The following is a 27,566-nucleotide window of genomic DNA, read 5'->3' on the forward strand; positions in this document are numbered from 1 at the left end:
TTAAAAGTTTAATCTCTGTTTAGTAGGCACAACATGCAAAAAATAAACTGTCATTATTATTATTATTAGCATTTTCTGACTAACAGATTTTTCAGAAGCTGTTTCTATATCAAGCAGACCAACCTTTCTGTTGTCATAGAGACAAAGATCTTTATATAACCATAGGCAAGGTGAGATTTTTTTTTCTTTCTCTCCTTCTACTTGTCTGGAACTAATAAGAAAAGGAAAAGGAAATTTTTAAAATTAATTCTTTTAGATTTTTTTTCTCCAGTTAAAATGAGTGAACACATGGGAGGCATTTTTTTTTTTTTTGTATTACATTTTAGATTTTAAATTCTTAAGTTTTTAATAAAATACTGTTGGGCTAGAAAGATCTGAACAACATAATTATGCCATTTTCAAAATTTGCAAGTAGTGGGCTTATTAATGATAAGCAATTATTATCTATGTTCCTTTTTTTTTAAACCAAATAGTGGACTTCAGATGGAAGTCTTATAAGGCAGGACTGCTGCTGCTGCTGCTAAGTTGCTTCAGTCGTGTCCGACTCTGTGTGACCCCATAGACGGCAGCCCACTGGGCTCCCCTGTCCGGGGGATTCTCCAGGCAAGAACACTGGAGTAGGTTGCCATTTCCTTCTCCAATGCATGAAAGTGAAAAGTGAAAGTGAAGTCGCTCAGTCGTGTGTGACTCTTCACGACCACATGGACTGCAGCCTACCAGGCTCCTCCGTCCATGGGATTTTCCAAGCTAGAGTACTGGAGTGGGGTGCCATTGCCTTCTCCGAAGGCAGGACTACCAAGGCCTGAAATGACTGAAACATAAACTAGCATCTACTGATGGACCAGTGATGAATCCTAAGGTGCTCTGTGGTTCTTACCTGTCCAACCCCCAGAACTGAGAGAGCCACCCTTCACTGCACAGAATCAAACCCTGTGGATGACCTAGTGCAAGACTGCATCCTTCTTATCCTTTATCTCATAATTTCAATTCTCTTTTTATGAACTCCCAATAACTTGTTATTTGTGTCATTTTCTGTCTCATAATTACTGTTTACCACTTCATTCATCATTAAGAAAAGAGGATTTCAGCATGAACCCATTCACTTTTTCTTTCCTTTGCCTCAGTGTTAAATTACACCTTTATCCATCTGTCTTCTTCTCTCAGACTCAGAAGTATCCCTCTATTTTAAGAATTACCCCTTCCCCTTTGATCTGATGCCAGTGCCTTCCTCCCACTCACACTGATATCTTATACCATCATTCCTTGCATCTTCAATCAGTCCTTCTCCATAGATTCCTTCCTCTACTCCTTTTTGAAGACAAGACCAGAAAAATAAAACAAAAAAACTTTTCTTAATCATGTTTATTTTTCCATATGTCTCAGACTTTGAGGTTTTAATCTGATCACAACTGCCTTTTTTTTTTTTTTTTTTAATAAATAGGTATTGTCTATGTATGTGTGTGTGGATGTTGGAGGAGATGGAGAAGAGAAGTTTATGGCACATAGAAGTTCTAAACATTCTTCTTGCTTTCCAGAAGATCATATCCTCCATGGAGAGCAACTGGGATTTCCCAGGTGCACTAGTTGTAGAACTGCCTGCCAATGCAGGAGATGCAAAAGATATGGTGTTCGATTCCTGGGCTAGGAAGATCCCTTGGAATAGGAAATGGGCAACCCACTCCAGTATTCTTGCCTGGAAAATTCCATGGACAGTGGATTCTGGTGGACTGCAGTCCACGACGTCGCAAGAGTTGGACATGACTGAGCGACTGAGCACTGGCGAGCAATACCTCGATGCTCAAACTTTAGCATCTATCAGAATCTCTCAGGGAGGTTGTTCAAATGCAGACTGCTGGACTATACCCTTGGAGTTTCTGATGTAGTAGATTGGGGCTGGGGGCTGAGAGCATGCATTTCTAACATTTTCCAGGTGATGTTTATGCTGCTGGTCTGAGGAACATTGTCTTAAAGAAGCTGCTACTAAGCTGCTAAGTCACTTCACTCGTGTCCAACTCTGTGCAACCCCATAGACAGCAGCCCACCAGGCTCCCCCATCCCTGGGATTCTCCAGGCAAGAACACTGGAGTGGGTTGCCATTTCCTTCTCCAATGCATGAAAGTGAAAAGTGAAAGTGAAGTCGCTCAGTCATGTCCGACCCTCAGAGACCCCATGGACTGCAGCCTTCCAGGCTCCTCTGTTCATAGGATTTTCCAGGCAGGAGTACTGGAGTGGGGTGCCATTGCCTTCTCCGCTTAAAGCAGCTACACTCCTATTAATTCTTATGCAACTCTCTTGTCATATGCATGTTTAAGTCACCTTATCATGCTGAGAAACTTATCCCCTTTTGGCCTTTATAGGCTCCACCTCCATAGGGTTCTCCCTTGAAGGATAAAGTCATCTCTCAACTATCTGATCCTCAGGAAGCCTGGCCTTGTGAGGGTCAGAATGTGTGCTGAACTAAGGGGTTTAAAAGTCTAGGAGAAGCTGCTGCTGGCGTGTATGACAAAACAGTGCATGTGAAGGGAGGAAGGTCAAGGATTCTGTAGCATTCCCCAGGGATGGGAAGGGCTTCAGAGCCCGGGCAGTTGGCTCCTTTTGGGGAATGCGACTAGGACCAGCGGGCCCCAGCATGCTAACAGCGCTTATACTGTGCCTGCTTCCCACCTTCATCCCCAAACCCAGTCAACCTTATACATCTTTCTGAGGGGTTCGAGGCTTCTTTAAACTGTGCTGTGGGACAGTGAGAGAATCTGTTGAGTTTTAGTCTTTTCACTTCAGCCTACTCCAGGGAAGAGGTACTACCTTCCTGAAACCAGTGTGGGTGTGGCAGCAGGAACTGTTGAGAGAGCACAGTGAAAAGCTGAATCTGAAAGGAGCTGGGACTTGACTCTCTCATTCCTGTCTTCCACCAGGAGGTTCTCTGTGCGTGCGTGCTCAGTCACTTCAGTCGTGTCTGACTCTTTACAGTTCTATGGTCTGTAGTCCGCTGGGCTCCTCTGTCCATGAGATTTTCCAGGCAAGAATACTGGAGAGGGTTGCCATGCCCCACTCCAGGGAATCGTCCTGAACCAGGGATCAAACCCATGACTCCTGTGTCTCCTGCGTTGCAGGTGGATTCTTTACCACTGAGCCATTAAGGAAACCCACAGGAGGTTCTCTACTCAATGCCAATTTGGCAAAACTGAGAACTTTTTTTTTTTTAAGGAAGGGGTAATTTTCTTACAAAAATGAGAAAATATTAACAGCAAGTTAAGACCTATCTTTGCAACTCAGTAGCTGTGGGACCTGGGGAGGTTTTTATACGTCTTTGGATCTTAGATTCTTATAACCTGTATGATAAGTAATGCGTGAGTGAGAAAGGCACAGTATTAATGGCACAGTCATCCATAAAAGCAAGATGGGAGGCTTGTCAGGGAAGGACAGGGGCTGGGACTTGGAAGGCAGTTTCCATGGATTTATTTATTGATTGAAACAAATTCTATCAGCATGGTCCTTACCTTCAGGGAATTGAGCTGACAAGATAATTAATGGAAACCAATTAATATAAACTCTTCAACCTTTACACATATCTCTCAACCACAAATATTCTCCAAAGGCCACTAACTCTTCCAGAGGAGAAGCTCAGCCCCTCATGCTCTTGAGGAGAAGTGGGCTCCTCACAGACTTCTGGGAGCCCATGGAAATGGGGTAGGGGGGATCTCTCTCCTCCCCCAGCATGGAATTCCATCACACTATCGGTTAGAATAGAACCAAGACCTCCACCAGCCTGGTGCCTTTGGTACACCTTTATAGTCCTCTTCTTTCTCTTTCCTTCTCTCTTTTATCACCTCTACCAAGATGTAATTTATATACAATACAATTCACCCATTTTAATTGTACAATGCAATGTTTTTCCGTTTGTTCAGGGAGTTGTGCAACCATGACCACATCGAATTTTAGATAATTTTCATCACCTCAAAAAGCAACAGCTGTTAGCAGTCACTGGGCCTTCACTCCAGCCGGATGGCTACTAATCTCCTTTCTGTTTATCTGGACATGTCATATAAATAGAACCATGTACCTTGTGCTACCTTTTTCCCAAATCGAAAAAGTCTGCTGACACTCTGATACACTTGTACACTTGTACACTTTTCTCCTCTTTACCCCATCAGTCTTTACCCCAGCTTCCTCTGCCTGCCTGCCAATGTGTCCAGCTCCCTAAGGGGTGGTGGTGTGCCAGAGCTGGGACTCAGGGCCTCTCACTGATTAGGCAACGAGATTGAAATGCAAGCACATCTGGTCAGACAACCAGGCTGAAACCCAAGTACATCTGAGGCTGGGGTGGAGCAGTGGTTGGTATGTTCACAGAGTTGTAGGTGGCCCTGGTGGGCCAGCAGACCCCACTGAGTGACCAGGTCACCTCTGGCCATCAGGTCTGAACACCCCATTTCTAGAGGACCACAGGGTCCTCCTCACAGGAACCCTCGCCAGCATGGCTGGCCCAAGGCTCAAAGACCACGCAAGGCTTCTCGTGTCTCACGCCCCGTCCCCTTTCAGCAGTTGCAGGGAGAGGCCTTCCCATGTGGCCTGTGGGCAGCTCCACGCCCCTGGCCACGGTCCCAACCAGGGCGAAAGAGTGGGTCTGGGGCCGCCAGAGGCTGGAGGGTGCACGGGGCCCAGGCGCGGGAGAGGGTGGCAAGGACAGCTCCCAAGCTTGGGCTTCTCATCACCCTGAGAGGTGGTGGAGTTCGACAGGCACTGCGTCTTTCTCCAAGCATCCAGGTAAAGGGGATCAAAGAGCAGGGAGGCCAGGAGGCCGGAGGGTGCCTGGGCGGGGGCGCCGCGTACTCACAGTCGGCTGAGGCCGGCCCGCGGGCCGGGGCAGCGCAGGGCGCCGTCGGGCGGGCAGCTGCAGGGCTCTGGGCAGGGCGCCGGGCGCTGCGCCCAGAGCAACGGCGCTGGCGGCAGCAGCAGCAGCGCCAGCAGCAGCCGCAGCGCGAGGGACGGCCGTCCCATGGCCCGGAGCCTGAGCGCGGGCTCCTGCCGCAGGGCGGGCCGCCGCCCCAACAAGTGCGGCCGGCGCCCCTCTCCCCGCCCCCTGGCCTGCCCTCCCTCCTCCCTCGCCGGCCCGCCCCGGCCCCCCGCCCCCGATGGCGCCCCCGCCGCTGAGTCTGGCACTCCCTCGACTCGCGACAGTGGCCAAAGGGACTCCATCACCTCCTTTCTGCTCTGTTCCCTGGCCCATCCCATCCGTCTGCAAGTGGCCCTAGGTACGGGAGGCAGCATGTGGAAATGGTGAATGCTTTGGATAAGGGAAGAGGACGGAGTTCTGAATTCTCCTGGCTCTGCTGTAACTGTGTGTGAAGTCCAGGGAGAACCTCTCATTTCATCTGTGAGAGAGGCACGCTGATAGTCCATACCAGCTCTGTCCACCTCAGAAGCGGGGAAAGTACCGAGCTCAGACGCTCCTCCTCCTGTCTTTCATTCTCAGCCCCCAAATCTGTTCCCCTTTTCTCCCACCAACTCTCTCATCCTATAGTTAGTTAATCTGTGTCCTCCCAACATCCCCAGTAATGTCTCTGTACTTCTTTCAGTAGTAACCACTTTCCTCCTTATAGAACAGGCATTTGAGTGTGTTCTCTATCTTCACTATAGATTGTGAAGTCCAGTTCGGGTTTATTTTATATTTCTGGTTTCTACATGGTAATTCTTCCGTAAAGATTTGCTGAATGAATGAAACTGCTATAATAATGAACAGAAGCTGCCCCAGTGGGAGGCCCAGGATATGCTAGACCCTGTGAGAGGCTCTCTTCCTCACATCATGTCTAAGTTTCACCATAAGCAGGAAGAGTGTTTGCAACGAGCAAAATGATGTCCTGAGAGGTGACGTGACTTCCTTGAAGTCACACATCTCTTAAGTGGTGGAAACGTGTTTGAACTCATGTCTATCACCTACTTTATCTTGCCAATAAAGAAAATTAAGTGTATGATCTGCATACCAAGGACTTGGAAAGGAGACATTTTATGGTTAACTGCCATGATGTAAAATTTTTCCTATTTAATTTCATCATTAGAACCCTTGACCTTTCCTCTTTCCTAGGACTCTGTTTGGACTCTGAAAAGAGGTAGACTTTGAGAGCTGGGAAGATGTCTAAGACTACAGACAGGAAATAAACAAACGGAGTTGTTTCTGACTTGAAGCTAACTCTCAAGGTCAGAGTGGCTAAGTCACTAATCTGCATCACTTGTGAGTCTCTTGCCTGAGGAAGGTAGTTTTTTTTTTTTTTTTTTAATTAAAAAAAAAATCGTTTGGCTTTGGCCACATTGTGCTGGATGGCATGAAAAAACAAAGCTTCTGTCTATAATACTGGGCCCCTCTCTTTTACTGCTTACCTGATCTCTTCACCCTTTCATACTACTGTATATGCTATTCATTTACCTGGAATGATTTTCTCTTCCTTTTCCATATTCTATTAGGTAAACTTCTGGCTGTCCTTCCAAATTCAGCCCAAAGTCATTTCTACCATAACACCTTCTTGAACCCAACCTAGCTGAGTAGTTGTACCCATAGCGCTTGATCTTATAGCCCATGATATAACACTCTGTAAGATCCCCTGGAGAAGGGAAATGGCAACCCACTCCAATATGCTTGCCTGGGAAATCCCATGGACAGAGAACCTGGTGAACTACAGTCCCTAGGGTCACAAAAGAGTCAGACATGACTTAGTGACTAAACAACAACAATGATAACACTTACTACTTTAGTTTTGCTTCCCCCTGACTATTCATCTGAGTATTGTTAGGACATGTCATAGTTTCTAGCTCCTAGTAGGTGCTGCTCAGTATATATCTGTTGAATAACAGAATGAATAAATGAAACCCAAGCACAAATCTATAGTAGATGTTTAGTAGATAATCTGAGATGAAATTAACAGACTTGCTTGATTAATTCTCAACCATTATGGATCTATCTGGTAAGTACAAAGTATGCTCCTGTCTGGGGCTTCCCAGGAGGCACTAGTGGTAAAGAACCTGCCTGCCAATGCAGGGGTTGGAGTTCACAGTCCCAAAGACGTAAGAGATGTGGGTTTGATCCCTGGGTTGGGAAGATCCCTTGCAGGAGGGCATGGCAACCCACTCCAGTATTCTTGCCTGGGAAATCCCATGGACAGAGGAGCCTGACAGGCTACAGTCTACAGAGTCACACAGAGTCAGAATGACTGAAACGACTTAGCAAACATGCATGAACTGATGACTTTGAGATCACATTTCCTCTCTTTTAATTTGCCAGATTTTGGTAAGGGAGTTGGGGTAGCACTGGATTTTTCAAAGGTTTCCACCATGTAGGCTGAATTAAGGAGAGAAGAAATGAATAACTCAAGGTGGCCAAGTGGCTTTTGTTTCAATTCTTATGTTTTACGTGGCTTTTTCTTTCTTTCTTTTTTTTACTTCAAAGCACATCTGTTATGTAAAATGAATGGCTGTTCCCACCCACCCCTGAAGAGTCATTTGATTCAGTGCTTGGCTATCCTTGGGACTTCTTACATTCCAGTAGGAGAAGTCTTGGGCAGTCAGGATATCCTGACTGTCATCGCTAGTGTGACTTGGTCTTTGGTTTCCTCATCTGTAGGAGAAGGGGTTGGAGTTCACAGTCCCAAAGTCTCTTCTAGCTTTGAAGCACAAAGATTCTGTGGTTAGCACTTATGTATTGGTGGTGGAAGGACTTGGATTGGGTACATTGATTTCTTATTGCTTGTCTTGGATTGGAAATACAATCCTGTTTGTGAAGAGATGCAATTGTTTATTTGGAAGAAAACTCACAGCTATAATGAGTTTTCATAGAATGTTTCTATCTCTAATTAATTTCAGTTGAATCTTAATCATTGCATTAGTTCTTGCAATGTACCTATTATAACCAAATCTTGTGGAATTGTTTGCTGTAATCATAAAAGTTTGTTACAATGGAATTTACCTATCCTGCTCATTAATATGTGACCTATTTAGAGTGAATATTTTTAAATCTGAAGGACTTCTGTGTCATATAACTCTGCTCATAGTTACTTTTGTCACAGAACTTCAAAAGAGCATGACCCACAAGGATTGCTAATTATATTTTGCTGACAAACTAAAGTTCATGAAATTCATAAGAATTTTAATTCTACCTTAGAGATATAAAAATATCTGACACTACAACTCAGAAATCCTGGTAAAGCTCTCCAGAATTCTAGAAAAGAGCTTCTCATAATGTGGGGTTGCAGAAGTACATTTGGGAAGTTTTAAAAACAAAGGTCCCTGGTAACACTATCTAAAAAGATTCTGAATCGATTGGTATAGGCTGGGGCCCGGAGTCTGCGTTTTAACAAGCACCTTATGTAATTTTGAATCATGGAGTCCCCACAGCATAATTCATGAAACTCCAAAATGGAAATTCTAGAATTGCTAGAGAAGACAAAGTTCAAGAATCTTTACTAAGAACTCTGAGTTCTAAGTAATTGTGATGCATTGTTAAAGAAACCTGGTGTAACATGCACGCAAATAGTAGTGTCTGTGTGTGAGCGCATGTGTGCAAAACTGCTCAGTTGGTTGTAATGCTGAAGATTTTTTCCTTTTAAGTAGCAATCGATTTAAGTGTTCTCTTTTTTGGTGGAAGCGAGCAATTTTAGAAGATCATGGATGCTGTTTTTCTCCATGTCTTACTAGATTAACTCAACAGCACTTAATGTCATACTAAGACACTGGAGTTGGAAGAAGTCAGCAAAGTAAACAAAACAAAACAAAACACTTCCGGTAGAATAGGCAAGATTTTGTGACTTTTGAACACATACCCATTAGTGCTATAACTTGTACTTCTTCCTCTTAAAAGCAGTGGTGTTAACCTTTTCCTCAGAAGAAAGGTGAATGTAAGGGCAGAGGAAGGAAAAAAAAAATGTATAAGAAAAGAAAAAATACAGAATGATATCTGTGAGTGGTCCACACTTGCTACTTGAGACGAAAAACAAAACAAACAAAATTTTAAAAGGTGACCCCTGAAAGTTATACTCTGAAACTTTGTGCAACCTCTTTGTTGCTTGCTTAGAAATTTCATCACTGCCTGTGTGGTGTGAAAACAGAGATGTGGTCAGCTGTGTGCCACCTCCAGGGTGGCCCTGGGGTTCCTGTGGGCCTTGAGATGAACTCAGAACTAGAGGCTGATGAGCACCTGGGCCCTGGTCCTAGTGATGGATCTGGAAATAGAGGGTGAAGGCTGATCTGGGACATGAGAATCCTTCTCCAAGGCTAACAGACAGAGAGAGAGAGAGACAGCGAGAAAAGGGGGCCTTGCTTTTATGATTATGTTGCTGGAAGACTGAATAAATTGAGAACTGCTATTTTTCTTGTCTCCTGGCAAAAGCCTGTCTTTTCTGGCCGTGACTCAAGCTACAGAGAGAAAAACAGAGATGAGAGACAGATGGGGCAAGCGGACCTGAGGCTAGCACCTCCCTTGGACTTGCCAATGTAATAAGCCAATACATCCCCTCTTTTGCTTAAAAGCTAATTGAAATAGCATCTCACTCATTTGCAGTCAAAATTCCTAATCTCCACTGTCAGCCTTGCCATGACCTTTATTTGAACTGCATGCTTCCACCACCCCTTCTCAGTTGGGAAAGAAATAGGACTTTTCTCTTTTTATATCTGTCATAGGCCTCATCACAAACACCAGTGAATTTTCCCCCTTTACACTGGCAGAACTTATCACAGTGCTTCAGGGAATAAATGAGTGGAGTGAGTGAGTGAGTGAACAAATGAATGAATGATGAATGAGTGAACAAAGAGGCAGTGACCTAGAACCACATTATTATTTCTAGAGAAGCTGCATTTGGCTAAAGAATTCACATGGCATTCTTTGCATTTTAGGCAATGCCTCCTAGCAAACTGTGACCTTGGTTTAGAAATTAAATTTCAAGCTTGAATACTAGCTAGAGTCTATATAAGGAAGGAGAGAAAACTTCCTGAGATGATGAAATAAATCCACAAGGAAACAGGATTTGATTTTTTAAAAGCAGATGTAGAAGTAATCAAATTGTGTACTATAGGATACTGGTTGCCTGCAATGCTCCTTGGAAATATTTAGGGGAAATGTGTCAAAGTTCAGGAAATTTGGTAAAATTTGGATTAAAAAGTTAAATAAGGTTCTTTACTAGACAGTTTTTCAGAACTTTTAACATGCATTCTAAATCTCCAAGAGGGTCATAGTATACGGCCCTGTGACTGTGGAACATGTTTTGAGAATGTAGATTTGGGAAAACAGGTTGAGAACACTGGTTTATTCACAAATGTTCAGGCACCTGACTTTTATGGCAAAGAATCCCTTCACTGAACTAGAAGCCAGAGCTGACATTAGGATGGATAGAGCCCACTAACATGCGGCTTTGGTGGCAAAAGGCAAGGTTGCCTGGATCCCTCTTCTCCCTTTGATGTGGATACTCAAGGTCTAGAAATCCCACTGATATCAATGCATTATTTTAGGTTAAGCATCACCTTCCCCAGGCCTCTTTTAAAACTGAAAACACAGCACAGGGTGAGAGCACATTGATTTGATTGCATCTTCACCTGAATTATTAATTTTCAAGACTACTTTTTTATGGAGAGTGTAGGAGATAGATGCACTTCGCTAGCAGAGAGGGAAGTGTTCGCAGAAAGCTTCTTCCCATCAGAGCTGTGTCAAGAACCTGGACTCTGATCTGCCTTCAGATGCACTTAAAACACAGAGATCAGGGCCTGGAGGGTGAAGAAAACCTCTGTTTTACTCCCAGCTGCTTTGTGTGGCCCTCTTCTCTCACCCCTCCTCACATCCTGTCCTGGGTGGGCATGGTGATGGGCTGGCAGGCCCACTGAGAGAGCACTTCCTAGGGTGTGTCTCTCTTAGAGATGCACAGAGAGCCACCCCATCTGTCTGCCTGCTGCTGCTATCTGTCACACTGAGTTATGCTTCCTGAACATGATGTGGCATGCAGACAAACAGAAAGGCCAGTCATTACCCTCGGGTCTCCCAGGCCTTTATCCAAAGAGGAATCGCCTTCAAAGAATAGTTTGGAAATGGCCATCAGTTTTGAACTGTGCACGTGGGGCCCAAGACTGGAAGAGTGGTGGTTCTGTTTTCATCAAAAGGGAATACAGCGGGAGCCGATCTGCGGAGGGTGCCTGTGAGAGAAGAGCCAGGTTGCAGACGAGCAGTGCTATTAGGATGTGCGAGTCTGAGGCCACATCAGGCTGGAGAGACCCAGGAGGCCACTGAACTGCACTGGTGCAGAGCAAGGAAAACACTGAAACGGGAGAGAGAAATCTGGGTGTCCTACCTCAGTGGTTGTCAGTCTCAGAATCACTTCTGAGAAGTTGCTTAAAAGGCAGATTCAGGGAGCTTCTGCTTCTGTGCATTTGGCATCAGGCTAGGAAATGTGCTTTGAAGGTGTCTCTAGTGACTTTTTTGGGAGAAGGGACCTTGTTCTACTCTCTGAGAAACATTGCTCCAGAGTGATTAATGAAACCCTGGGAGAGATTGCTGGAAGAAAAAAGCTGTGGGCTCAGGATAGCATGGTGGGATCCCTACCAGGAAGGAGGAGGAATCAAAGGCACTCTTGGAGCCAGCTCTGCAGATGATCCATGCAGGCGCAGAGAACAGGCAATCCATACAGGGACTGAGAAAAATTATAATCAAACATAAAGGGAGAGGCTTTCTACCTTGAATTTAAAGATACCGAAAATTAAAGAAAATCCTGTGCATGACTTTACTTCTGCTAAACTAGTCAAGAGAAAGGTCAGTTAAAGGAAACACCAAATGGTGGAGAAATAAGTGTAAAATAAATATACTCCTGCATTTAAAATGGTTTAAGCCTTTTGGAAAGAAACATGGTAATTCTCATCTCAGTTCAGTTCAGTTCAGTTGCTCAGTTGTGTCCGACTCTTTGTGACCCCATGAACTGCAGCACACCAGGCCTCCCTGTCCATCACCAACACCCAGAGTTCACCCAAACCCATGTCCATTGAGTCAGTGATGCCATCCAACCATCTCATCCTCTGTCATCCCCTTCTCCTCCTGCCCTCAATCTTTCCCAGCATCAGGGTCTTTTCAAATGAGTCAGTTCTTCGAATCAGGTGGCCAAAGTACAGGAATTTCAGCTTCAACATCAGTCATTCCAATGAACATTCAGGACTGATTTCCTTTAGGATGGACTGGTTGGATTTGAATCTCCTTGCGGTCCAAGGGACTCTCAAGACTCTTCTCCAACACCACAGTTCAAAAGCATCAATTCTTCGATGCTCAGCTTTCTTCACAGTCCAAGTCTCACATCCATACATGACCACAGGAAAAACCATAGCCTTGACTAGACGGACCTTTGACAAAGTGATGTCTCTGCTTTTGAATATGCTATCTAGGTTGGTCATAACTTTCCTTCTAAGGAGTAAGCATCTTTTAATTTCATGGTTGCAATCACCATCTGAAGTGATTTCGGAGCCCAGAAAAATAAAGTCAGCTACTATTTTCACTGTTTCCCCATCTATTTGCCATGAAGTGATGGGACCAGATGCCATGATCTTCGTTTTCTGAATGTTGAGCTTTAAGCCAACTTTTTCACTCTCCTCTTTCACTTTCATCAAGAGGCTCTTTAGTTCTTCACTTTCTGCCATAAGGGTGGTGTCATCTGCATATCAATCTAGGCATATGTATATGTTCCTCAATCCAGTGATCCTAGAATTGAGGATTTTCCAAGGAAATAATTGAATAGACTAAAAATGCCATGAGAATGGAGATGTTCAATATGGTCAATTCTACATTACACATTTGAAATAACCTGCATATTCAGCAATATTGCAGTGATTTAAAGAAATGATGATTCATTTAAGCAATGTTACTGTGCAGTCACAAAATAATTTGAGAGACATAGGAAAGTTGAATGTGTTAAAAAGTCAGATTACAAAGTCATGTTTGAACTGCAAATCCAGTAATGTATTCCTGTTCCTTTGAGGAGAAAAGCAATTGTTATTTTCTGTCCTAATCCTACACCTGTAAGTCTGCTCAATACATATATATTTTACATATGGTAATGTAAGTTTCCACGTTACTCTTTCCATACATCTCACCCTCTCCTCCCCTCTCCCCATGTCCATAAGTCTATTCTCTGTCTGTTTCTCCATTATTGCCCTGTAAATAAATTCTTCAGTACCATTGTTTTAGATTCCCTATATATGCGTTAGAATATGATATTTATCTTTCTCTTTCTGACTGACTTCACTCAGTATAATATGTTCTGGGTTCATCCACCTCATTAGAAATGACTCAAATGCATTCCCTTTATGGCTGAGTAATATTCCATTGTGTATATGTACCACAACTTCTTTATCCATTCATCTGTCAATGGACATCTAGGTTGCTTCCATGTTCTAGCTATTGTAAATAGTGCCGCAATGAATAATGGGATACATGTGTCTCTTTCAATTTTGGTTTCCTCAGGGTATGTGCCTAGGAGTGGAATTGCTGGGTCATATGGTGGTTTTATTCCTAGTTTTTAAAGAAATCTCCAACTCTTGCCTCTTTATCAAGCTTAGAGTGCCACATCCAAGTCTCCTCACTTTATATTAGCAGCTAGCTCTGCTCCTGACTTTCATCTTCCCCCAGGCCCTCCTGTGACTGGCTGTTCCAGTATCAGACCATCTCAGGTATTAACCCCCACATCAATGGTCCTTTAATGCATTTAAGTTTTTACTTTAAAAGATTACATCAAAGTAATGTTCCTGCTAAAATTATTCAAATGGCTTTAAACAACTAATATTAAAATATATAATACTTCCTCATATCCCTCCCCCATCCACAGCCTTTGCACTTGCTTCCTTTCTAAATAATTGCTGTGTGTTTTGTTTTATATTTTCTGTGTGCTTTAATTATCTATTGTTGTGTAACAGATTACCACAAACTAAGCAGCATAAAACAACACGTATTTGTAATTGCACACTTGCTGCGGACCAGGAGTTTGGGCCCGGCTTAGCTTGTGGAGGGTGGGCAGGATTTGCGAGAGGAGATGGTGGCCTGATCTCTCTGGATTCAGATTTTTACGGGATGAAGCTGTTTTTACCCCCTCATTGCACCCCTCTTCCCGCCTTCTGCAATAAGTTGCATCTCCAAGTCCCAATTGTTTCTGGATCTGCTGGTGGAATTGGCTCAATGCCTATCACCTTTCCATTCCACTGCGCTTATGGGTCACACAGCTTACATCAGCTCCTGCTCCTCCATCAGCTTGTTATCTTCCAAATATTTGCTGAAATCTTTCACTTGCAGTTATGCAATAGTCTGGTCTCCCAAGAGGCAGATTTCAAGATGATATTAAGTGTGCAAGGGTTTTATTAGAGAACTGCCTTTTTGAGAGAATATGGGGAGGGAGTCAGAAAAGGCCAAGAAAGCATGAGACTGAGATGAGAATGAAGGAGAGGAGGGAATAAGGCTGGTTGGAGCACCCCAGACCATGATGCAATGCAAGGGTGTTCAGCAAGGCAGGCAGGAGTCCTTGAGCCAAAGTTGGCTTTTGGAAGAGTCTGGTATCTGCTTGGAATGGTTTTGGCTTAGTTCCTTGCCATACTCAGTCATCAGTAGGGAGCAGCCCCGGGGAAGCATGACATTGGCCCAAACTCAACTATGGGTTGTAGGTGACTTTCAGAGCCCAGCAGCAGGGGCCCTTCGTCAATTACACACCCATAAATGGAAGCCTGAGCAGTCTTATGGATGCCACAAATTATTTCTTTTCTCATTCTCTCTATCCTTTGGATGATTCCTTTTTTGGGGGAGTAGGGTGACTGTGTTTAAAAAAAATTCTTATTATATTTTAGTGGCATCTAGAAAAGGAAAGGAAATGGGTCGGTGTAGTTCCATATTCATTTTCTCAATCATTTGAACTAATTTTCTCCAAAACTTAATATATTTCTATTTGAAAAAAAGTTTAAAATAAGAAGGTAAAGCTGATCAGAATTGTCACATTCAGAAAGCTGGAGAAGGATGGAGACTGAGAAAAGGGCGTGTGATGTGCTGACTAGGAAGTTGCTGGTGGGTGAGCTTATTGCTAGTTCCACAGCTGTGGGGGTGAAAGTCAGCTTGAACAAGACTGAGGAGTGAGTAGGTGTAGACAAGTCTGTCAAGAAGTCTGGTGGTGAGGGGAGAGGAAGAGAGAGTTAACCCAGGGGTGAGCTAGGTAGAGGGAAAGGAGCTCCTAACAAGTTCATTAGTAGATATAAAGGGCCAGAATGGAGGCAGAGATAAAGGGTGCAGATAAGAAAAGACATTTTGAACAGGATCTAAGAGGAAGCAGGGGTCAGGGATAGGATCAAGAATGGATGTGCAGGGCTTATTCAGAAAGCAGAGAGGTGGGAGCAAAGGAGGAAGGGCGGTGCAGACATAAAGAAAAGTTTCGCTGGTCTATCAGTTAGGATTGCTTCTAGCTACAAGAGGCAGAAACTTGACTACTGTGGTTTTGGAAGTAGGGATTTATGTGATAGGCAGTTCAGAGCAAAGATGACAGACAGCAGTAAGAGGCTGCCAAGGGCTCAAGATCCTTTCATCTTTCTGCTTCATCTTGCTCCATGAATGAATGAATGAGCAAAATATCGGGAGATAAGTATCACATTCCTATTAAGACTTTTCTCATTTAATGTTTGACCCATAGACTGAATCGTAGTAAACCTCTTTTAAGGAATAAATGCTACTCATATGGATTCTTAAAAAAAAAATGAAGAATTTTCTCTTTCAGTGAACAACAGTGTGAGTGACCGAACTATGATGATTTGTTTAAATAATCTGGTATGCTAACAAACTGAATATCACATTACTTTTTAAAACTATGTAAATGAAGTCAGGACATGAAAAAATCTAGATTCTGTGATGTTAAGTAAATAAAATCTTAAAATAATATGAGTACATTGATAGCAACTATGAAAAATTATATTTGTACAATATTAAAGCAAGGAAGGATCCTTATATCTTGATACTAGTTTCGATTTTATGGTAAAGAAGCCTGGGATTTTCCTTTTTTCTTCTCCTTTCCCCAGTTTTATTGACATATACAATTGTGTAAGTTTGAGGTGTACAGCTAAATGATTTGACTTCCGTTCATAATGAAATGATTGCCACAATAGGTTTATTTAGCATCCATCATCTCATATAGATACAATACATAGAAAAAGCATAAAAAAAGTATTTTTTTCTTATGATGAGCACTCTTAAGATTTACTCTCGTAATTACTTTCCTGTGTATCATCAGGCATCAGGTTGTACATTACATCCCTAGTGCTTATTTATCTTAGAACTGGAAGTTTGTACCTTTTGAGCACTTTTCTACAAGCTGCCCTCCACCACCCAGCTGCCTTCCACCTGCCCTTCCGGCAACTAGAAATCTGATCTCTTTTTCTGAGTTTGGTGGGTTTTTTTGTTTGTTTGTTTCCACATATGGATGAGATCATACAGTATGTCTTTCTCTGTATGACTTATTTCACTTAGTATAATGCCCTTAAGTTTCATTCATGTTGTGGAAATGGCAGGATTTCCTTGTTTTCCTATGGCTGAATAATTTTTGATTTTGTACATATATAATAAATATAAATATATAAATGTTATATATATATATATATATAGGCTTCCTAGGTAGGTCAGTTGGTAAAGTATCCACCTGCAATGCAGGAGACCCAGGTTCAATCCCTGGTTTAGGGATTGAATGAGGAGCCTGGCAGGTTACAGTCCATGGAGTTGCAAGAGTTGAACATGACTTAGCGACTAAACCACTATCATATGTGTGTGTGTATATATATATATATCACATTTTCTTTATCCATTCATCCATTGATGGACACTTAGGTTGCTTTCATGTCTTGGCTATTGTAAATAATATTGCTATGAACATGGGGGTCTAGATATCTTTTTTAAGTTAGTGTTTTCACTTCGTTGGGTTATACTCCCAGAAGCAGAATTGCTGGACCATATGCTGTGCTTAGTCACTCAGCTGTGTCCAACTCTTTGCGACCATATGGACTGTAGCCTGCCAGGCACCTCTGTCCATGGGGATTCTCCAGGCAGGAATACTGGAGTGGGTTGCCAAGCCTTCCTCCAGGAGATCTTCCCAACCCAGGATCAAACCCAGGTCTTCCACATTGCAGGCAGATTCTTTACCGTCTGAGCCACCAGGGAAGCTGAGATCATATGGTAGGTATATTTTTAATTTTTTGAGACTCCTCTGTACTGTTCTCCACAGTGGCTGTACCAGTTTACATCCCATCAACCATGCAAAAGATTTCCCTTTTCTTTACATGCTTGCCAGCATTTGTTATCTTGGCTTTTTGATGATGGCAGTTCTAATAATCGTGAAGTGATACCTCAGTATGGATTTAATTTGCATTTCCTTAGTCACTTGATGTTAAATATCTTTTTATATACCAGTTGGCCATTTGTATATCTTCTTTGGAAGCATATCTATTTAAGTTTTTTGCCCATTTTTTTTTTTTTTTTGCTACTGAGTTCTTGGTGTATGTGTTCTTTGTATATTTTGGATATTAACCCCTTTTCAGATATATGGTTTACATATATTTTTTCCCCATTTTGTAAGTTGTCTTTTCGCTTTATTGATTGTTTCTTTTGCTGTATGGATTTTTCTTTTTGAGGATTCTGTTTATATTTCACTATAAAGTTGTTAACTTATAATTAAAAAGTTAAAGTGCCCCTGTGGAACATTCTTTAAAGCTCACCTAGAAGAAAGGCACTTTAAAAATATAAACATGGTCATCAAAATATTATCACATCATAAACGTACATTAAATTCTGGTAACTAGCTAGGTTGCAATTAGAAAGCTGACTGAGTCTCTGTGGATCTTCTTGCAATGGTTAGCCTGCAGTGAGGTTTCTTGGGGCTGGGGAAGGGTGGACCCCATGGTGTCACCTATGTGATATCTGAGGGCCTCTTTCCCAAGTATTTCTCAACCTCCCACACAGGTCTGCAATTCTTTTTTGGGAGGTGGGGAGGAGGGAGGAATGTTTTCCTTTGCAGCAGAAGAGGCTTTGAAACCTTCACACTACATATAAATGTTTATGCTTTTCTAAAGGAAACGTTTCAATATCTGTGAAGGGAAAAAGTATGCAAAAGGAGAGACTGGATTCTCTGAAACCTAACCCATTCCTGAATGTGCTGAGGTTCAATCTAGACCCCAGTTCAAATGACCTTTGGTCTGTCACTCTTTAATTCTCTCCCCTAACTGCTCCTCTAACTGCTTCAAATTAACCCCCTTGCCTTTTGTCAGCAACTTGAAATCATTCCAGTGAAGGAAATATCTTTATTTTTAAACACCAGAAGAGCATGTTCTTCAATATCACTCAATCATACATTCTCTGCCTGGCAAGACTCACCCCAGAAATGCTTCCATAAGCTAAACTTCCTAATCTGAATTTCTTACCTGCAAGTTACAGCCTGTTTCTTGTTGGATGCCATCAGAGGTTGAGAAGCCTTAATCATAGCCTCATAGACCTTTAGAATTCTTATCTGGAAGCTCTAATTAGGCGAGAGGTTATCTAACTTTCCTTTGCTAAGGCTGGGCTCAGAGACCTAGGAACTCAGAAGCTGATGGATCCTCTTTCTAGGTCTTAGTTTCTTTCTCTGAAAAACAAGAAGAACAATATTCACTGCTTTCCTCCTTGCGTGGACTTTGTAAGGACCAAGTAAGGTGAGTAATAGTACTCTGGGAACTATAAAAAAATCCAGGATATTATTTAAATTCTTCTTACTTTCCCCTCGAATCTTTCTTTGCTATTGTTTAAGGCTTCTCTGCTCCTACAGCAGTTGACTTTGGCACTTTCTGACATTTCTCTCAGGCGCCTTATAGCCCTCTAGCCAGCCTTCTGCTCCTGCTAGCAGCTTGAAGCTCTGTTCAATCCACAGCACTGATTATTAGGGCTGAATGGATTTCCTGGTCCACACAGATTCGACTCAGGTTAGTCCCTGCCTTTACTTCTTTTGTAGCTTGCTAAATCCCTCTAGACATATGGCTGTCACCTCTAGGTGACTCTCTTCCCTTCCACCCCTTCCCATGAGGGGACATTTGGCATCTGATGTAATTTTTGGTCATTATTATTGGTGGAGTGGTTAATGGTTCTCCTCACCAATTCCAACTTCTATGCTATTTTCTCCCACATTAAGCCACTGTCTGACACTGGCTGAGTGTCCTACCATTCAACTCAACTCTGACACTATCTACCCAGAGATGGTATCAGATTCCAAAGGTTACGGACTCAGTCCTACAAGACTCCCCTCCACTTCAGATGCCAATTTCAGGCCCAGGTTGTTACCTGTGCTTCTGACCAACTGACAATAAATCAGAGGTTCCCACAACCCCTTCTTTAGGTTCGATTAATTTGCTATAGTGGCCCACAGAACTCAGGAAACCTGTATACTCACTGGGGTTATCAGTTTATTATGAAGGATATTAAAGGATACGAATCAACAGCCAGATGAAGAGATACATAGGGCGAACAAGGGAGCCTGTGTCCTTGTGCAGTTCATGGCAGCCCGCTCCAGTATTCTTGCTGGGATAATCCCATGGACAAAAGAACATGACAGGCGACAGTCCGTGGGGTTGTAAAGATCAGACATGATTGAGGGACTGAACGTGCGCACAAGGTGGTGATTGGAAGTATTCAAGTTCCCTAACCTGGAAGCTTTCCAAACCCTCCCTTTAGGCTTTTATGGAGCCTTCATTGCATAGGCGGTGAAATCATTGGTCTTTAGTGACTGATTCAACTTCCAGCTTCTCTTCTTTCCCCAGAGGTGAAGGTGAGGACTGAAAGTTCCAACCCTCCAATCCCATGGTTGGGTCCCCTGGTAACCAGCCCCCATCCTTAGGTTACCTGGGTGCTTTGCAGAAGTCACTTTATTAACCTAACAATAGATACTCTGGTCACTCTCATTGCTTACAAAATTCTCAGGATTTTAGGAGATATGTGACAAGAAGAGTGGATGAAGATCAAATGTTTATGTCTTATGATAAATCATAATATCACACGGTGCTACTGGTATGTAGTGGTAGAGGCCAGGGATGCCGCCGGACATCCTACAAGGCACAGGACAGCCCCTCCTATAAAGACCTAGCTGGCCCAAAATGTCATTAATGCTGAAACAGAAACTGGGCTACAGATTAAGCTCCATGAATGACATGGAGCTTTTATTTTAAACAGCCTTATCAAGATATAATTGATACACAGGAACATGTACATATTTAAAGTGTGCCGTTTGGTGAGTTTTGACATCAGCGCGTGGGAAGCTATCACAACAGAATGAACATACCCTTCCTTTGGTCACTCAGTCCTCCTCTTGCCACCTGTCCCACTAACCCCATCCTCAGTCAACCACTAATTTACTTTCCATTACTGCAGATTGGTTTGCCAATGCTAGAAGTTTGTATAAATGGAATCATACAACTTATGCTCTTTTTTTTTTTTGTCTGACTTCTGTCATTCAGCATTGATTATTTTTAGATTTATCCATGTTGTTGCTGAACTCCTTATTCCTGAAAAAAAGAGATAAACTCATGGTTGAGAACAAAGGGGGTATGACCTCTAGGCTCTCAGGTCACTCTTATCTACTTCTCTGACGATTTTACTTCCTAAATGGGATACCTCACCTAGCTGTTCTATACTTTATTGTTTTCTTTTCTTTTGTTTTTGTTTTTCTTTCATAGTACTTTCCTCGTCATGATTCTCAATATGTGACCAATGAACTATTAACCCTCCAGTCTCTGGTCTAGTCTCTGCTTCTTTTAATTCACGGAACCCTGTTTTCTATTTTCCCCCTCCAGAAGGTCTTAAAGAGCTAAGTTATAGAATACCAATTTGAGAAATGCTGCCCTGATGTTGCTTTTTTTAAAAAAAAAAAGGAAAAAAAAAGTTCTACATGTCAGGCTTCATGGCTGTGCAGGGGACACACAGAGAAATAAGTCTTGAGACACCATTTCCACATGGCAGTGGTTACCTGGTTTTGCCCGCTGTGCCCTCAGAATCTTCCCTGAAGTCATATCCAGTCATGATACCAATGTTTAATGATTACAGGATGAATTCTTTAAGAAGGAACTTTGTGAAGTCCGTAAAGAAATTAGTTGATGATGATTGAACTCACATGTAATTATGAGGACTATGTGTATTTTATCACACAGTTAGCTGAAGCATACTTTTATACAACACTGGCACGTGCTTTTGGAGTAAGATTCTTGAATAAATCTTAAGTAGCGTCTTTCAAGACAGTTAATGAAATCTTTATCCCTAAGAAAATGTTCCTCTTTTTGGTGTGCTCTGTGGTTTTCTTCTGCAAGCGTTTTCGGATACCCTGACCCTGTAGGATGTGGCCTGATCTTTTCTCACACAGTTGCTCTGGGGTTGATCATGTTCTTACCTTAATGCTGATATTCTTTTTCATAAGCTCTTGGTTTTTACACCTGCAGATCTTCCAAGGTTATGTAAGAGTTGTGCCATTCATGTGAGCATGTTTTTCTCTCCTCCACACACAGTGCTTATCCCCTGGAAATTTGTTACTTGGGAAGACTCTTCAGTCTTCCCAAGTCTGTGAGAGGCACTAGTCATTTTGTCCGTCCAGCCTCCCTTCATTTGGTTGCAGCACTCTGCTTTCCTTTTACGGGAACTCTCCGTCCCCTCTTCGATGTGTTGGGTTAACCTATTGATCTAAGTACTCCTTGGCCCTCAGCTCTCTTATCCATGGAGTGGCAAGCACATAACCTGGGTTAGGCCCATCCGACTCCCTCCTGGGAGTTCAGTCGGCAGTGGAAAGACTCAGAGAGGCGGCCAGAGCTGAGTCATTCTTCTTTCATCTGTGAGATCCTGACTGAAATTCTTGGAACTGCTCTTTTCCTGTCCTTCTTGAGGACTGCTTGTTCAGATCTTCCTTCAGTCCTCATACATTAGCCAATGAATTATTATTTTGTCTACATTTTTCAGAGTCAGTTTCAATTGCTTACAAACAAAGAACCTAATCGTATACAAAGTCTCTCTTCTTTCCACTCATGGTCTTTTCTGCTGTTTGCTGCACTGTCTCAAAGTAGAAAGGACCACTGCTCCCTTCTTTTAGCAGGCAGGTTGACTTCCTAATTGTAGTCTGAGTAAGATTCTTCCATGACCATCTTGGTGACTTCATTGAAGAGACTCTAATGGTTGCCATCAGGAACAATGAGAGGAGTGGGAGAGTGAATTCCCTCAGACTTGAATAAGCACCAGGACTGGTAGGCGGCAGGGAGAAAGCTTGGCAAGGCTTGGGCTCAGCAATGTGAGGGCTTTTGGCCCAAAATGGCGACAAGATTTTGGGAGGGGTGAATGATGAATCTAGGGAGGCTAACTTTAGGCTTCTTTGTTCACAGTGGTAGAAAAAAAAATGCTTTTCTTCTGGCTGGGCATGGAAGCAGAGAGATACCAGACTTAAAGACTTTACTGCAGGGCACAATGAGGATGTCAACAGTGACCATGATGGGCAGCGTAATTGAGTCCCTTCCCTTGCTTTTTTGAGGAAGCCTACTGGATTCTGGGGAGGCCTGAGGATGAGTGAGACTCCAGCAATACCTGAGGTTGAAATTTTTGCAAATTTAGGAGGATGTGAACTCAAAAAAGAAGTTAATTTGATTTAATGAAAATGAAGAGATCATTTTTTTGTATGTCTCAGTTTATAGATTGAGATTCATAATGACTCTAAAACTTAAAAATTTCTTATCCATAGATTTATGAGTGTAGTCAGTGCCAAGTCTCTCCTAAACATTAGCAAGACTCTGTGGGTAAAGCAAAGACATACAGGGCTTTGCCTCAGTTGGAGAGAGAAGACTTAAATAGTTGGGGGTAAGTTATATATCCTTAAAGAGGTAGTTATAGGCTTCTGACAGTTTAGGGTCTACCACTTATGCCTAAGTCAGGAAGATCCTCCGGAGAAGAGAATGGCAACCCACTCCAGTAGTCTTGCCTGGAAAACCCCATGGACAGAGGAGCCTGGCGGGCTATAGTCCATGGGGTTGTGAAGAGTCGGACATAACTGAGCAACTAAAACAGACGCTTGTGCTTAACTGGTGAATGAGTGGCCTGGTCAGTAAGCACTATGCATTCACTGGCTGTAACATTAAAGGAAAGTCAGCAGAAAGAAGGAAAAAATAATGCTCTTTGTTCCAGTAAGGGTGAATTTGCAGGATTGCTTGTTCTAGGAAAAAGAATGATTTGTTTCTGCAGCTCACCATTTCCCAGGGAACCCATGCTTTGCCAGCCTGTGGTCTCAAGGGTCCCTCCTCTGGAGATGGGTGTCAGGCCGACTAGAACAGCCTGCAGAAATCAAGCAGGCTGCTAATGCACTTAAAGATGTTTCTGCTGTCCTTTTCCCCTGTCTTCTCAAATACATAGCACTTGTCCCGGTCAATGTCAGAGGAGCTTATGTTTCTTTTAAGCAGTAAGAGCCAGCAGGCAGGGAATTGCTTGGGGATTAGGGAAACGCAAAGTGGCTTTGTATGTCAGGGAGATGAGTCTTTTCTTCCATGCCTGTATCTAGCACACGGTTGTTTGAAAGCCTTGCTTAAAAAAACTTCAAGTTGGGACTTCCCTGGTGGTCCAGTGGTTAAGAATCCACCTTGCAATGCAGGGGACACAGGTTCGATCCATGGCTGGGGAACTAGAATCCCACATGCTGTCTATGCACCAAGTGGTGCAATTAAATAGATAAATATTAAAGCCAAAGAAATAAATAATTTTTAAAAAATATTTAAAAAAATATCAAGTTATGGCCAACTTGCAGCTCTGGACATTGATGTAGGCAAGATGAAGAGATCAGATGAAGTTCTGTAGAGATCTAGGCCATGAGGTTGAGTGAATGGGGAAGGAATTGGAGAGCTGAACCTAAACAAATAGCTGGGTTTGTCCCGGGCTATTCTTGGATGAGACAGGACTCCCTTTTGGAGCTTGTTTTTTAAATCTATAAAATGAGTATAAGATATAGGTAAAGCTATGATCAAAACCAACCACAAACATCTAAATATTCTACATTAACACATTCAGGAGTATCATTCACTTTGCAAAAAGGATTGTCCCCTTTATAAGAATTCACAGTAAAATAAATTTACAGGTCAGATGCTTTTCATTTACAAGTGGAATTTGGTTTTCAAAATGTGACTGCAGTCTTAGCTTCTAATGAAAATACCAGTTGCATAAAGGGAGTTCTAAATGTCTTATTTTGTTCCTTCTTCAACCCTCCCCTAGTATTCTCTTCTCCCCATAAAAATCTTGAAGATGTTTATAGGCTTAATATATGTTTAAGATCTGAGTTGAAAGATCCAAATTGATGGTAGACTCATCAGCAAGATAAACTGAGATTCATTCGCCAGTAGTTTCTGGATTGGCAGTGGCAGACCTGGGTTCTGGTCCAGGCTTTGCCTCTAAGTTGCTGGGTTCCTTTCGACAAGTCTTGGAATTGTTGTACCTTTGTGTCGGAATGGAATTAGGGGTCAGTTAGTCTAACCTTCTTTGAACAAAGGTGTTTCTCTACAATATTCCTGCCTAGTGAGTATCTGATCTCTCTAGTTTTAGACCTCAGTGTGTCCATAGGAGAGTTGATCTTCAGTTTGAATCAGGGCCCAGGGTGAGAATGGGAGAGATGAGAAAGCAGAGGCCAGGACTCTAAAGTCTAAATATACCAACATTACAGTCTAGCAGAGGCCAAGCCCTACATATAGGGTATAAATAAGAACCCTTGGGGAATAAACTCCATACATTCCTTCCTTCTTTACAGATCTGGCCAATAGTGAGGAAAAGTTCTGAGACCTTGAAGCGCTTAGAGTTTGATCTGGAACTGTGCGTAGGTACCTCAGTGATTTCAAGGAAGGTGAAGTCAGCATGTCAGTTGAGCTCTCTTCACATGTGAGCTGAGTACTAGTCCAAGATTGAGCAGACTTCTTCCCTACTTCAGGCTTTCTCTTCTTCCTTTCCCTCCATTCCCCTTCCAACTACCTTTTTTGTTTCTTTCTTTCATAGCATGCAAATTTCAAGGATGTGCAGTTGGATCTTGCTGAAATCAGCCAAGTGCTTACAGGATTTATCCTTGGAAGTGCCTAGGGTCATTGTCATGGCAATTTTGATAGTCCTGACAGAGTGCAGATGTGTCTGTCCAGGGCAATCCAAGAATGCCTCCTACTCTCTCTCTAGCCTCAGTCACTGCTTGGGGAAAATGGGGCTTGCTTACCCTTTTTTGGGTTATATATTGCAAAAAAAAAAAGAAGAGTTCTCAAAATTTCAATTATAAAACCCCTGTACCAAAAAATTCTATCAAAAACTTCATATGGAGCAAGACTCTGCAAACCTTGGATGAGTCACTAAAGGGATGGGACAAATAGGCCATTCTGCATCGCTACACTGGTTCTTCATTGTCTGTTAACAGGTTATTCATCCTCTTCAATCCCACCTCCCATTGCTGTATTCAGATCTGGATTATGCAGTCCTTAAGACTAGTTCATCTTGATGTCTCCAATACCCAGCACTGTGCCTAGGCACTTAATAGGAATTTAATAATGTTTGCTGGATGAATGAAGAGGTGAGCATAAGATGGCAGAGGGATGTATAAGGTGACCCTGGTAGGTAGATATTGGATGAAGGTAGGAATGAGTGGTATGAAGAGACAGGGGCTTTCAGTCCAATTGCCAGGACAAAATATAGAAGGGAATGAAGCTGGTAGGGTGTACTGGGGATGCCACACCATGAATGGCAGGCCCTTAGCCAAGGCTCTTGAGCATGGAATGGAAACCATGAAGATCAATGCCAAGAAAAGTAAACCTGGTGTCAAAATATGGGGAGAACTAGAGTTGGAGAGAGTTTGGAGGCAAGGAGACCAGCAAGGAATGAATGTGAGTCTGTTTGAAAAAGTACAGAGTGGAGAAAGCAGTGCTGGAGGAGAAAGCAGTCCTGGGGGAGCCTGAGAGAATACAGGTCCATTCATAGTGCCAGGAGCACAGCCAGGAGAGAGATTCAAATGTCGACAGAGTTAGGCACCAGCTTAAACATGAATGTTCACAGCATCATTATTCAAAATAGCTGGAAAGTGGAAACAACCCAAATCTCCATCAACTGATGGGTGGATGAACAGATGGTGGTGTACCTATATAATGGAATATCATTTGGCAATAAAAAGGAATGACATAGAAGAACATGCTATAGCCTGAACCTTGAAAACATTGCATTAAGTGATAGAACCAGTCAAGATATGAAAAGGTCTTATCTTGAATTATTCTACTTATATAAAATGTTCAGAATAGGCAAATCCATAGAGATAGGAAGTATGTTAGTATTTGCCAGGGCCTGAGGAAGGGAGCAGTGGGGAGTGATTGCCAATGTATACAGGGTTTCTTTTTGAGGTGATGAAAATGTTCTAAAAGTATTAACAAATAGTGGTGATGGTTGTATATGAATATACTAGAGCCCATTAAATTATACACTTTAAAAGGTTGAATTGTATGGTAGTGAATTATGTCTCAGTAGAGCTGCTATTAAAAATAAAAGAGTCAATCACTTGATCTGAGGGTTTAAGGGCTCTGGAAGAGAGGATGCAGAGAATAAGAGTTAGCCAATAAACCCTTACAGCAAGTTGTTCATGTTAGTAGCTAGTGTGTATGAACGAACCAATTCACAAGTCTGCAAATGGTTATCTCCTTTTTTCTTCCTATCTATTCCAAATGTGGGCTGGTTCAGATGCAGCTTGGGTGGGGTCCACTGTGTGGAGTGCACAAGTCCCCCCAGCTCCTGCTAGCTGTACCTGAGTAAGGGAGCCCCGGGGTTCTCCTGGGTTGTTGCTCCACGTAGCTCAGAGATCATTATAAAGCATCTCTTTCAGGTTTCACCTGCTCTTATTTTAGCCGCTCTTTCTCTAGGACTCAGTTTCTGTTGGAGGACCATGTTAAATGATAGATACTGTTTTGTTTTCAAGATGGCCCCTCCCTTAAGGAGATCCTTAAATCCACTTGTGAACCATGATACAGAATGACAGGCTTCTTTGGAAGCTACTAGTGCTGTGACCATAAATCAGCTCTCCAGAAAAAAGATTAAGTCCCAAATGGCAGAGCAAAGACTAGAGCCTCTGTCAGTCAGACTCCAAGCAGGTGCTTTTAATCACTGGACTGTCCTGCTTCTAAAACACAAGAGTTCACATGACCCCCAGCTCTAAGGGCTCCAGGAAGAAAACGGCCCAAGCAAAGAGGCATCTTCAGATCAGATCAGATCAGTTGCTCAGTCGTGTCCAACTCTTTGCGACCCCATGAATCGCAGCACGCCAGGCCTCCCTGTCCATCACCAACTCCCTGAGTTCACTGAGACTCACGTCCATTGAGTCAGTGATGCCATCCAGCCATCTCATCCTCTGTCATCCCCTTCTCCTCTTGCCCCCAATCCCTCCCAGCCTCAGAGTCTTTTCCAGTGAGTCGACTCTTCGCATGAGGTGGCCAAAGTGCTGGAGTTTCAGCTTTAGCATCATTCCTTCCAAAGAAATCCCAGGGCTGATCTCCTTCAGAATGGACTGGTT

The 27,566-nt window shown here is 42.8% G+C and overlaps 2 protein-coding genes across 2 annotated transcripts in view; one reads left to right on the top strand and one right to left on the bottom strand.

Moving 5' to 3' along the window:
- The window catches only part of LHCGR (luteinizing hormone/choriogonadotropin receptor), a 63,135-nt gene extending 58,140 nt beyond the window's left edge, over positions 1–4,995 (bottom strand). The window contains exon 1 of the mRNA XM_055540047.1: positions 4,832–4,995. Within this exon, the coding sequence (XP_055396022.1) occupies positions 4,832–4,995 (164 nt within the window). The remainder of the gene's footprint in view (positions 1–4,831) is intronic.
- The window catches only part of GTF2A1L (general transcription factor IIA subunit 1 like), a 168,394-nt gene that overhangs the window by 118,412 nt on the left and 22,416 nt on the right, over positions 1–27,566 (top strand). The gene's annotated exons all lie outside the window — the stretch shown is intronic.

This window comes from Bubalus kerabau, chromosome 11 (assembly GCF_029407905.1).
Source record: "Bubalus kerabau isolate K-KA32 ecotype Philippines breed swamp buffalo chromosome 11, PCC_UOA_SB_1v2, whole genome shotgun sequence".
Lineage (NCBI taxonomy): Eukaryota > Metazoa > Chordata > Mammalia > Artiodactyla > Bovidae > Bubalus > Bubalus kerabau.